Source organism: Nelusetta ayraudi, unplaced genomic scaffold (assembly GCF_046127955.1).
Source record: "Nelusetta ayraudi isolate G7.1 ecotype Tasmania unplaced genomic scaffold, CSIRO-AGI_Nayr_v1 ptg000015l, whole genome shotgun sequence".
Taxonomy (NCBI): domain Eukaryota; kingdom Metazoa; phylum Chordata; class Actinopteri; order Tetraodontiformes; family Monacanthidae; genus Nelusetta; species Nelusetta ayraudi.
In genome coordinates, this window is record NW_027466065.1 from 3,411,474 (window position 1) to 3,423,732 (window position 12,259).

A 12,259-nucleotide genomic window follows, 5' to 3' on the forward strand; every position below is an offset into this window, starting at 1 on the left:
TGTTTTTGCTCAACTGTCTCCGTATGGATTTAATTCCACCAGTTGCAGCAACAAACATAAAATGAACTGGAAGTTAAAGGAAAACATTCCTGCACTCCACCTCATCAGAGAGAGAGAGAGAGAGAGAGAAATGCCTCAAAACAGTTTCCTTGATTTGTGCCACTTATTCAATTAACTTACTTGAAAGCATCTCAGCTGTTTCATTCAAACCAAGACGCTCCGTCCTCTTGGGTTCCAGGCAAGCGCTGCGCATCGCCCTAACGCTCAAGTCGTCTCACGCTGACCCCCTCTGCGTCACGGTTCACGGCTCCTGTTCTCCCTGATTTCCCAGCACGAAATGGGTGTCACGATGCCATGCACAGCAACCACCGCCTTCGACTCCCCCCACCAACCCCTTTGGCACTGTCAGTGGCTTTCCACCTGCCAGCTCATTGTTATTCCTGCAAGAGTCAGGATGCACCGTGTAGCACACGGATGAAACAGGTAAATACACACCAGACAATCAGATGCCAGTAGTTACTCATACAGGGTACAATTCCCTCTCTGTTTTTTTTGGTCATGTGATCATTTTGCAACGTTGCATTTTTTTTTTTTTAGTCCTTTATATTCATTGTTTGGCCTGGATTGCATTGCTTTTACAAACCATATGGATTGCCTGTATGGTTCTCAAGTTTTTGTAAAAAATCAAACCACCTCTCCCCCTTTTCACTGTTTCAACAGGGTGAACAAAGCTTGCAATCTTTCATTTTGATAAATACATGTCTTGCATGGTTGCTTGATTTATGCTGACAAAGACACAGAGAATCAACCGCTTCGTCCGCGAGCGTCTCAATCAATCTGGCCGGCCTGACACACCTGTAGGCATTTTTTTTGTCTTACAAATTCCTGGTAAAACAGAACAACGTGGCCAGGTGCTAACTCTCCATCTTTTCGGTGAACTCTAAGCCCATTGTGACGTCACACACAGCACTGATGCCTCTCCCAGGTTAGAGAGAGACACCACCCGCAGCCAGGTGTTGGCTCTGCCCTCTGAGGCTGCTTTTGTCTTTGTCCACCTCCTCACATTGTGGAAGCTTCAACAAACAAAGCATCACTTTTTCCCAGGTCGCCTGGAAACATAGGGCTAAGTGTGCTTTCTTTTTGATGCCCTCACGTGAGGCTGCTGTCGTCAACCCGAGATGAAAACGAAGGATTTAAAAAAAAAAAAAAAAAAAAAAAAAAAAAATAGGGGGGGAACAGTATGAGATCCTGCAGCTCGCGCGAGGGGCGTGTGTGGGCACCTGCTCGCCTCGCTGTCACCGCTGCAGGCAGCCGCGCTAAGTGGATGTGACTTGCTCTGATTGCGCCTCTCGGCGGGCGGGGAGCGAGAAGAAGTGCACCCCCCCCCCCTCCCCTCTCCCCACCACCTCTGATCACCGACGCGTCATATAATGTTTCAGCGGAGGCCCCTCCCCCTGTCTCGTTCCTTCTCCCCCCCCCCCAACCCCAACCCCCCCCTCCTCCCTCACACAGGCTCTCCTTTTTGACTCACCCACTGGTGCACGCAGCGCGCATGGATACGGCCAGAAGATGGCTGACTTAGCCGGGCGCCGCAAGCCCTCGGCGGCATCGCCAGCCTCACTCGGGCCGCGGGGAAGCTGCGAGACGTCCGCCGCCGCCACCAGGCAGCTGTGATCGGCCCCTCCTCCTCCTCCCCCCCCCCCGCTCCCCTCCTCACCGTCCGGTCCCCCCGCCACCTTTTCCACACCTCTTCACCCATCCAGCAACCCCCTTCTCTCTCTCTCTCTCTCTCTCTCTCTCTCCCTCTCTCTCCCCCCCCCCCCCTCCTCGCGGCAAATATTGACAGAAGTATCGTGGAGAAGACATGGCAGAGATGGAAAAGGAAGGCAGACCGCCGGAAAATAAGAGGAGCCGAAAGCCCGCACATCCGGTGAAAAGGGAAATAAATGAGGAGATGAAGGTAAGAATATGGAGGGGGGAGGGGGTTTGGGCTGGGGGTGTGTATGGGGAGTGGGCGGGGGGGCGGGGGGGGGGTTGATGTGGTGCCCAGCTGCCTGTCAGCGCTCGTGGAGGTTGTGGTTGTGCAGCGTGTGCTTGTCTGCGAAACCAGGCTTCTTTGGTGATCGTCGGGGACGCTCCACACTGGCGCGCGCGGCAGCCTTCACAAAACTTTAATTCACGATTCTTATGATTTTTTATTTATTTTTATTTTTTTTTTTATTTTTTTTATTTTTTTACAATTGTATTGTTGTTGTTGTTTCCCCCCCCACCCCACCAAGTTCTATTGTCGTCCGCGCTGCTCGCCTGCCTCGGCAGCGCGCGCCCCTTGCCAAGCGAGCAGCGCCAGCACCGCCGCCGCCGCTGCTGCCGATGCACAATGGACGCAGCGCCGAGCGGCCGCTTGCATGCATGCCGGCGTTCCGGCCACCAAGTTTGGCCTCGCTGTGCGCTCTCTCTCTCTCCCCCCAATCCCCCCCCCCCCCCCCCAACCCCCGCCGTCGGCCCCTTCGCTCCAGCGTCGCCGTTTGTGCGCCTCTCGGAGTTGATGGAGAATCCGGTGCGTCAGTGGAGGCGTCTCCACCACCGCTGCCGGTGTGCACAATTAGCAGCCGGATCGATGCCGCCGCGCCGCGGCGAGACACCGGCGCATCCTCCGCCACCATGGCAGCGGAGCGTCTCGGTCGCAGATGCGCACGTCTGTTTTGTGCGCGTGTCTGTTTGCCTTTTCACGTGCGCGCGTGCGTGCGTCTTGTTTGTTTTTGCATAACTGCCCAGAGGCGTGCGATCCAGATGCGCGTCGGTTGTGAGATTTTTACGCACCCGACGCGAGCACAATGACTTGTGTGTGTTTTTTGCCTGCCTGCGTGACCCCCCCCCCCCTCACCCCCCAGTAGTCTCTAGCACACACACACACACACACACACACACACACACACACACACACACACACACACAGTGGCAGGATGTGTCTTGCTTTGTCTCCATCCCTTCATTGTTTGTACACATACGGCTGGAGACACGCACGCTCTCGGTGATGCAGGTGGTCACATCAGGGAGACGCTGCTGGTGGTGGAAACGGGTTTTTTTTTCTCTCTCTCTCTCTCTCTCTCTCTCTCCCTCTCTCGCGCTTGTGTGTTTCGGCTGTCAAAGGAGGTTTTGCCTTAAAACGGGTCTTGAAACAACCCGGCAATGATTTCAACCCCCACCCCTCCACCGAAAAAACCCCTGTATTTATATACAGGGGTTTATTATTAGCCGTGCCCCCGTCCCTCCCCCCCATGCCTAGTCTGTTCTGTAAACATAAAAATCTATGAAATGAAATAAAATAAAATAAAATAAAATTGAGTTGAATTGAACTAAACCTAACAGTGAGCAGCAGTCATTTTGCATGATTGTGATTATTCTAGCCATGTAATTTCTGCATCCAGGTGATTAGCCTGGACAGATATACAGCCTCGTCTTATCATCTGAAAATCCACCTCAGGTCATGGATTTCCTTCCAATGACAGATTTTTTTTTTTTTTTTTTTTTTTTTTTTAACACATTGTCCTTGATGACAATAGCGAAGTGCCTGTTTGTGGAGAAGATCCAGGACCCTCTGGGTCTTCCTGGATCCAGAGGGGAGCCATGCTGCTAATGTCCGTAATTAAAAACATTTTTAGATCTTTGTTTTCTAGCTCTGCAGCTTCGAGTAAATTACCCCCCCCCCCCACCCCACCCCCCCACCCCTCACAAAACCCATCTTCAACTCAATTTGGCCTCCTGTTTCCAGAGGATTTTTTTTTTTTCAGCTGATGCTTTGTAGTCTTTCTGCATGTTACCAACACCTGCTGGGGTGTTTGCCACTAACCTGGGAGATATATCAATGAGGTGTCAGCACCCTCTGTCATATCACAAAGGTCTGATTTCAAGGAGTCTTCATTTCACAAGTAAAGGAAGGAATGTTCCCTTCTACGCAGTTCTCAACAAGACAGAAAACATCAGTCAGGTCAATTTTACATCATGTTTGACCTTTGAAAATGAGGCTTCATTAGTTGAATTTGGTGTTTCCTTTCTGGTCACTTCGTTTGCCTGTATTACTTTATTTAATCCCCTGAACAAAATGCCCGTTAAACCTGTTGAGGTTCACTGTGAAAAGATAAAAGTTTATTCCCTGAAAATAGACGCCGCTTTGGGAAGAATTCCGCGGCACTGCTCATTGCTGGTGCTCTGTGCAGGACAAATGCTGTGACAGAGGAAAGCAGTTGAACGTCTCCGCGTGCTCGAACGCTCCTTGAATCAGTCGTTTGACTCGCCGCAATCGGTCAAAACGTGGCCGGACTTTGGCAAACCTGAAGACGGCGGCGGCCTGTCAATTTCTCAGTCGGCGCAAAGCGCGGCACCGGCGCAGCGTTCTGCGGCGGCTGTCGCCGTCGCTGACCCGGAGGGCTGCTAAACAAAGCAGCTGATGTGTTTAAGGTGTCAAAACACTTCCAGAGACTGCGCAAGTTAAATTGTTGCTTGTTACGCAAGCCTAATTTCCACACACACACACACACACACACACACACACACGAGCGCAGGCAGCCGCAAAGCACGGATTCAACAAAAATCACACAGACGCCTTTTGATACGTTTGACCTTCAGGGTTTCAGCTAATTATGGATAGAATGCATAACAAATCAAAGTGGAACTCTGGGTTTTTTTTCTTCTTGCTTTGCAGAAAACCCTCAAATTCCTCTATTTCAAGCTCTCCGGGCAGTTTATTCTCCTCTTTCTTAAAAGTGGGGACGGGGGGGACGGGGCGCCCGCACACAATGTGCCCTTGTGAGGGGATTGCTCCTCAAAAAAAAAAAACACTCTGACAGAGTTTCCTTCATCTGGCTGCCTAATGTGCGCCGCGGTAAAATAAGCCTCGGCAAGCAATCAAGCAGAAGGAGGAGTGGGCACGGAGGGTAGGAAGGGGGAGAAGCAGCGGAGGCCGGCGAGAGTGAGGGCTGAGGGAACGGCCGGGCCGAGGGAGAGGAATGTGTACGGCGCTGTAAAAACTGTAAGCTGAGCGTCTCCGGCCGGATCGGATATCAAGGAAAGTCGAGGCAAATGAAAGCAGAGGAGGTGGAGAGAGGGAGCAGGGGAGTGGAAAAGTGGAGAGAGGGTGGAGGAGGAGGAGGCAGAGGGGAAAGTTGGCGTGCGGATTTCGGGGGGGGGGGGGTTATCGCGGTGGAGTCGGGGCATCGGGGCTCTGCGCCGACCTGCGAAGAAAAGCAAAAAGGTTGTGTTTGTTGTAGGTCTGTCACGCTGTTTGTGACCGTTTTACAGCGTCCCAATAGACAATACTGCATCAGTACTGCTGCCTGCCAGCAGAGGGTGGTGTTTATATTGCAACCCACCACCAGGGGGCGCCCTTTTAATAGACATGACATCCATTTCAGCTCTCACCTTCTACTTCCTTTGAAATCTTAGTTGTTTTTTTTTTTTTATTCAGCTCTCCAGTAAAGAAGTGTTGCACTATTAATGATCCCCGAAACACTCCAGAAAACATTTAGCCCTTTGTTTACAGCCTCCTGCTAAAGCTCTGGGTTTTTAACGTCCTGCCAATACTGATGCTTTCCTGAATCCCCTACATCTTTGTAAGGGGACGAAAAAACAAGGCGGTAGAGCGGGTGGAGCAGCCAGTGCCCTTTTTGACATCACAAAGGGCTGTGCAAAAAACCGCCACTGTTGTGAGAAATAACAAAAGGCCCGGCGCTGCCCGCTGAAGGATAATCATCGTGTCGGCTCCAGGCGTACCGTTCATTATCGGCAGGGTAAATTATTTAAATACGAGATTGAAGGAAGCGATAACCGACGGCTTTATCTGCTGTCGCGGTGGAACAATTTCACACATGGGATGTTTTAATTTGTCGGCGGAAGAATGAGGGAGAGCGAAGCTAATAGCTCGTCTGGAACAGGTGAGACGCCTTCTCGTCATCTGATTGAAGCGTTGCCGACGTTCAGACGTGTCATGAGGCGGCCCCAGGTCTCTGCCGGACTTGTGTGTCGGTGGGTGAGGTCAAAGGTCACGCTTTCCGCCTGGAATTGTTGGGGAGTCCACAGGTGCTTCTGTTTCTGGACATGGGTGGGAGGGGCTAATCCCCCTGGCCGCTACGAAACAGAACCTGCACTTCCGGGCCATCCGTGGCTTTTACAGTCCACTTTTGAAGGCTTCTTTCTCAGGCTGGCGAGAAAAAAAAAAAAAGACAAGAAAACATCTCCTCCCGCCTGCAGCCAGAGTTGGTGCCGCAGCGCCTCCGATGAGCCGCCAGCAGGGATTAGATTTAGCTTCTGTTCTTAATGTCGCTCCTGCTCTCCAAAAAGCAGCCGGGTGACACAGAGGACAGGACGGCGGGATGGAGACGCTGCTGCCGTTCTCACAGCTGCAGCCGTCCTCGGAGCCGCACTCGGCATCGGCATCGGCATCGGCATCGTCCACCTTGCGAATGCGTTTGCTTTTCTCGTGCGATCTGCTGTTGAATGCATTCATTAGGCCCTTTGCAGGATCAAAAGCAGAGTAGCCCGATTGTGCATGGGGAGGTGGGAGGGGGTGGGTTGTTAGCCAATGGCCGCCATTGATGTGCACCAATTACTTGCTAGTTTAGGGATGACGGCAAACAAAAACAAAAAAACCCAACAAGTCAGAACAGCAGTGAACCAACCCGTTCACCTCAGGCTGCCTGCATCACACGCTTTGTTGGCTGTCTGTCTGTCTGTCCAATTAGGAGCAGGGGCAGCTCTGCCTCGATCCAGTGTCCTGGCCATTTCAAATGAAGCCTGACTGGTTACTGGGTTACTACCCAGGTTGAGTTGTTTGTGAGTGCCGTCAACCGCCGGGGTGGATCGTTCAGAACTGCGGTTTGTGAATGAGTCGTGCGGGTCTGCAACGTGCATTTGCTGGGCTCAACTTGATTGAAATGTGCTGTGAAGTGCAGGTGTACTGTTATCGTAGTTCATCGGATCTGCATGCCACTGGTCTGATGATTTAAGATTTTTAAATGTAACTTTTTGCTCGTGTTTTTCACTTTATGTGTAAGAGAATATCACATCAACTCAGCTTTTACTCCACTAGATGGGGCTATGCGTTAATAGCCTGTTGAGTTGAAGGCACAGACAGCAAAGTTTTGGACCCTTTGCAAGGCTTTTGGAAATGTATCGCAGTAACTTAACAGCCTGCAGTATCACATTGATTTGCAATAGAAATCTCCGGCAGTTCCCACAGTGCATCTTGTACTTACAGATCTGCTTCCACAGCTTCGCAAAACATTTTTTTATTTACGTTTTCTAAAGCTGCAGTCAACTGTTGATCTGCAATTCTGGTAATTGATTGGTTGTTTTCGGACAAATTGAAGCCAACAGCTTGTTTAGACCTTTTGAATGTGAGAATTCTCATTTACGATGAAACAAATATTAAGATCATTTGGATTCTGAAACTTATCAAATCCAAAATAAGTTCAGAAGCAAATGAGTGTTTTTTCTGAGAAAGATACAAATACAAATATGATATTATTACCAAACCCTCCTGCTCCTAAGTCCCAGCACATTTCTTACATTAAATTGTAAAGTGCTAAATGATTAATGGGAATATTTTTCTTTGCCCGTCCTGACAGTGCCGAGTTGTGGATGTTTACGTGCCGCTCACTCGGACGCTTCCTGTTGACTCGACCTGCACCTTTTGCACTACACCCACCGTAGCCATTGACTGAGGACGCCGCAGCGGTATTTCATAGCAAGCGGATCAATAGCGGCTGTCACTCTTCATTAAGTCCCAAACAGCATTGAGACGTCAGCGGCGCCGGGCGGCGGGACCCGCGCTGCGTGGCCACCCGAGCCGTTGCTGCTGCTGCTGCTGCTGCTGCTGCTGCTGCTGCTGCTGCTGCTGCTGCCGCTCCCTGGGAGCCTGGGAGCTCCTAAACACCGGCAGACGAGTCTGCACGGACAACTCGCGTCCCTCCACTTTATTTTCGCCCGCATTAAATTCAGGCTTTTGCCTCCCGGCGGACATCAAGGGATCGATAGTGCAGGCCAGCTGCCTCGAGCCAGTGAAAAATTCTCCATCCCTCCTTCCATCCATCCTCACTCCCTCATGTTTTATTCTCTCTCTCAAATTGCTGTGCCGTCAGCTGCATTCACTTCGGCTCCGTGCAACTTTAAACTTAGTCGCCGACTTCTCCGACTTCTTGTTCCATTTCGGTTGCTTTTTTGCAATGCCGCCTCACCCCAACAAGGTCGCAGGTTCCATTCCTGGGGGCCTTTTATGTGGAGCTTGCACATTGTGTGGCCTCTCTCCAGGTATTCTGGTTCCTCCCACAGCCCAAAGACATGCACGTTATGTCGACAGGCATTTCACTGGAATTCCAAATATCCCCAAAACACAGCATGTTTAGCCCCGTGTTTACTGCCTCCTGCGAAAACAGTTTGTTGTTTGCTTCCTGCTAAAAACTGATGTTTGACTGGCCCTTCCACATGTTTGGAAGGGGATAAAACCAAGGTGGTCTGGCCTGGCCAGGAGGCGACCCCACAGAGGAACTTTCTGCAAGCAAAAGAAAAAGGGTTAAAAGGTTGACTTCTCTCATTTCTCGGCAGTTGACTGACTCGATATGGACACGCAAATCATTGATCAGATCATGATGAAGTCGTGAAATAAACTTCGGGTAGTACTGGACCTTTTAAGCATCAGTGGAACAGGAGGAACTCCACCTCCAACCTCCCTGCAGGACCCGACGCTGACCGTAAATCAGCGTCGGGACAAGAACTGCCCGACATCCTTATCATTGCAGACCATTAAAGAAAAAAATCTATCCGGCAGCAGCAGCTATTTCTCTCAGGAGAGCCCGCAGGCCAGCGCACCTTCTCTGATGATAGTCCGCTGACCCCTGTGTAATATTTTATCGCACTAATTACAGTTGAGTCACCCTGCATAGCTGCCGCTGCTGCTGCTGCTGCTGCTGCTGCTGCTGCTGCTGCTGTTTGTTTTCCACTTTGTGCTCAATGTATTGGAGTTAAAGGGCCAGATGAGGCGTATTTGACGAGAATGCATCAGGCACATTACCAGTGTGATGCCCGTCCACTTGTTTTTTTGGTTTTTTTCTGCATTCACCTTGTTGCAACCGGAGCAACTTCAGGATGCTGAGACACAACCGAGGCAGAAAACCGAGAAACCTAAGAGTTCACAACTGTGTATAGTGTATTCATTGTTTATTTATTAATTGATTTGTTTATCGATTTATCAACAGTCTTGTATTGAATCTACTATCATATTCATGGTCAATGAATTAATGATAATGAATAAGTGTGTTGTGGACGGCATGTTTCTGAGCATCCTGGCTGAGGAGGAGATGAGAACATTAACACCTTGCCAGTGTTACTGACTGCCAAAGCCAGAAAGAAGTTTATACTTGTGGTATTATGTATATATATATATATATATATATATATTTTTAATCCACTGTCATTAAATCGCTTAGAACTAAGACGTTTGTTAATACACGGTTTAGAGAATCTCATGATTTTCAGGTGATTAGAAAATGCTGAACGAAAGATTTTTTTTTTTTTTTTTCCTCAAGTTGAGCACCGCTGAGTTTTCCTACTTTGGAGGGATTTAAAACCTGGATTCCTTTGGCGCTGAACTAAGCTGCAACCCTGGTAAAGATAAGCTACACAGGATGAGTTCATACGCTGCAAATCCTACTCGCACGTAAGTGCAGATGTGGGAATTCAGCCGGTATTTTACTGGCTGACCAATGAGGGCTGGAGAAACTACAATTGACGTGAGTGTGCGGTGGGGGGTGAAAAGCATTCTCCAGGTGCATGTTGGGCCATGACCATAAAGAATCAAACAGTCATTTGCTTACACGTGACTGAGCAGCAGTAATGTGTTTATTGATTTGCAGGTGTCCACGTTTGTCGTAGCCATTCAGCTCCAACTGTTTTTCTAGTTCTTCTGGTTCGTCTAGCCTTGAGGTTTTTAGCCTTTTCATATATGGCCTCAGAGCTGAGGAGCAAACAGGACGCTGGGTCAAGGACACGCTGATGGAGCGCCTGGGCCGCCCGCTGCGACCTTCTCCCGGTCCGCCGACAGACACTCGAGTCGGTCCCAGAGAGACGGCCGCCGCCGAAAAATCTCTGCCTCTGCTGTTTCCTCTGCGCTCCGCTGCCAGGGTTCTTATCAGAGGCTTTATTACATCCCGCTAACGTCTGCCTTATTTATTATTATTGCGGCGTGACGGGGGCCATTAGCGTGTCCGCCTGCGCGCCACGCGGCGTTCCGACCAAGCCGGCCTTCAATTAGCTTGACCTGCTCTCAGGAGGCCGACCCGCACAGCCTCAAAAAAAAAAAAAAAAAAAAAAAAAAATCCACGTGGCTCCACAATATGTCTGCCCTAATTAAGCCGAGGCATGCGGTGTCACGGATGCGCCCGAGGAGCCGCTGCTGGACTCAAGGTTCTGGGCCGAGTCTCGGCCCGCTCTCGCCGACGCCCTTCCGCTACGAGCGCCCTTCATTCACGCTCGCCGTCTCCCTGGTTTGCAGCAAGGTTTGCTGCTGCGACATTGTGGCCCGCAGATTGCTTTTCCTTTTTTTTTTTTTTGCTTTTGCGTCGCAGCTTTGTTCCAGGTCCTCACCGCATGTCTCGCTTGTGTGCAGAGTTTTGCAGAGAGCACCATGAACGAGCTGCTGGGCTGGTACGGCTACGACAAGGTGGAGCTGAGAGACTCGGACAGCCTGGAGATCGGCGAGACGCCGCAGCACATCTCCGTCCTCAAAGGTACGGAGACCCCAGGTGACGCTGCCGTGCAGTGACTGTGTCGTGTGTTTCAAGGGAAAGAAAGCACGTACGTGCACGCCTGATTTTCTGTGTCTTCATTTTCTGCATTAAAAGCAGCTAGAATGCTTCGATTATTTTAGGGGGAGGGACTTGTTGGAGGAATGACCTGGTTTTTTTTTTGAGTTCAGGGTGAAAATTTATAGAACTTTATTATCCCTGGCGTTGATACATTACGTACATGTGAGAAAGACAACTTCTAAATCCAATTGAAACAGCTTAACTGGGTCTTTGTTTTTGTTGAAGAGTCCCAACAAGAAATTCCTATAGTTGTTTGCTGTTAAAAAAAAAAAGAAAAAAAGAAAAATCGATTAATGATCATAAAAAAAAAACACACAAAAACATGTGTTGCACCTCTTGTAATTGTCTTAACCGCAGCTCACTGGCAGTTTTTGGAACAACAAGTTATTATGAGCAGCAGGATTCAACATCAACAGTCCAAACCGCAGCTATTCTCTCCCCTTTAATGTTTCCATTAGGAGGATTTTCATTAACTGTGTGCTCCAACGAGAGTTCAGCAGCGCGCGCAGGCGAAACAACTGCTCGTTCACCTTGCCGCTGTCACCGTCGGCCTGGTGCAAAGCCCCGCCCACACAGTTCCGCAGAAGCAGATTAGCTGACTTTTCCCCAGACAGCCAGGATTACAATTAGGAATGTTGTTTTTTTTTTTTTTGTGCCAAACTTTCACACCTTGGTTAGAATTGAGTATTTTCTCTCCCTGGGAGCGGCGCCTCAAGCTGCAAACACAACACTGACATACTTACAAATCTGACATGGTGAGCTTGTTAGGGAGCGGTTGCCTGGATACTCATCCGTGAGACGGGCAGCATTAGCATTCTTTTGGAGTCGTTTTTTTATGTCCTCCTGACAAATCTCAGCCCAGCGCTCACTTCTTAACCCAGACCAGACTGCTGGATGAAACTCTGACTCATTAGCCGCAATTTCTTTTCTTTTTTTTGTGAAACAAGGGTTCGGCGGCTCGTTTGTGCGGCACAGCCTGTGTTTTCACTCGCGCTGGAATCAGCTGCTCGGCGCCTGCAAGATGAACTTGATGAATTTCTTTTTGGGGGGGGGGGGGGGGGTTTAAAACAAAAAACGCAGACCTTAAAGATGACAATTTAAAATTGTTTTTGCGCATTTGCGCGTGAAGATGAATTGTTTTGTACAGAACAGTACATTTGGAGCCTGACAGTTTGAGTGATGTGTCTTTATGAAGCATTTTACTTCATCTCAGTCAGCTGCCTGGTGAAACTACATAAATCAATAAATACATTTTTTTAAAAAAATGAGCTGAAAGATGCAATAGTGATGTGCATATCGATATTTTTTATTGATATTGATCGCTAATCAGAGTAAAATATCGCATTGGGTCATTTTTAGAAAATATAATAATAAAATATAATATAATAATTTAGAAAAATTGA

The 12,259-nt window shown here is 49.2% G+C and overlaps 1 protein-coding gene across 4 annotated transcripts in view; it reads left to right on the forward strand.

Annotated features, from left to right (window-relative positions):
* The first annotated feature begins 198 nt into the window (after positions 1-198).
* The window catches only part of sobpa (sine oculis binding protein homolog (Drosophila) a), a 34,558-nt gene continuing 22,497 nt past the window's right edge, over positions 199-12,259 (forward strand). For 3 of the 4 annotated variants that reach the window (XM_076023533.1, XM_076023534.1, XM_076023535.1), the window contains exons 1-3: positions 199-483; positions 1,847-1,960; positions 10,658-10,778. In XM_076023533.1, the coding sequence (XP_075879648.1) occupies positions 355-483; positions 1,847-1,960; positions 10,658-10,778 (364 nt within the window). In that variant the 5' untranslated portion in view covers positions 199-354. Of the gene's footprint in view, positions 484-1,494; positions 1,961-10,657; positions 10,779-12,259 lie in introns of those variants that run through there. The other variant, XM_076023536.1, reaches the window with a different exon arrangement.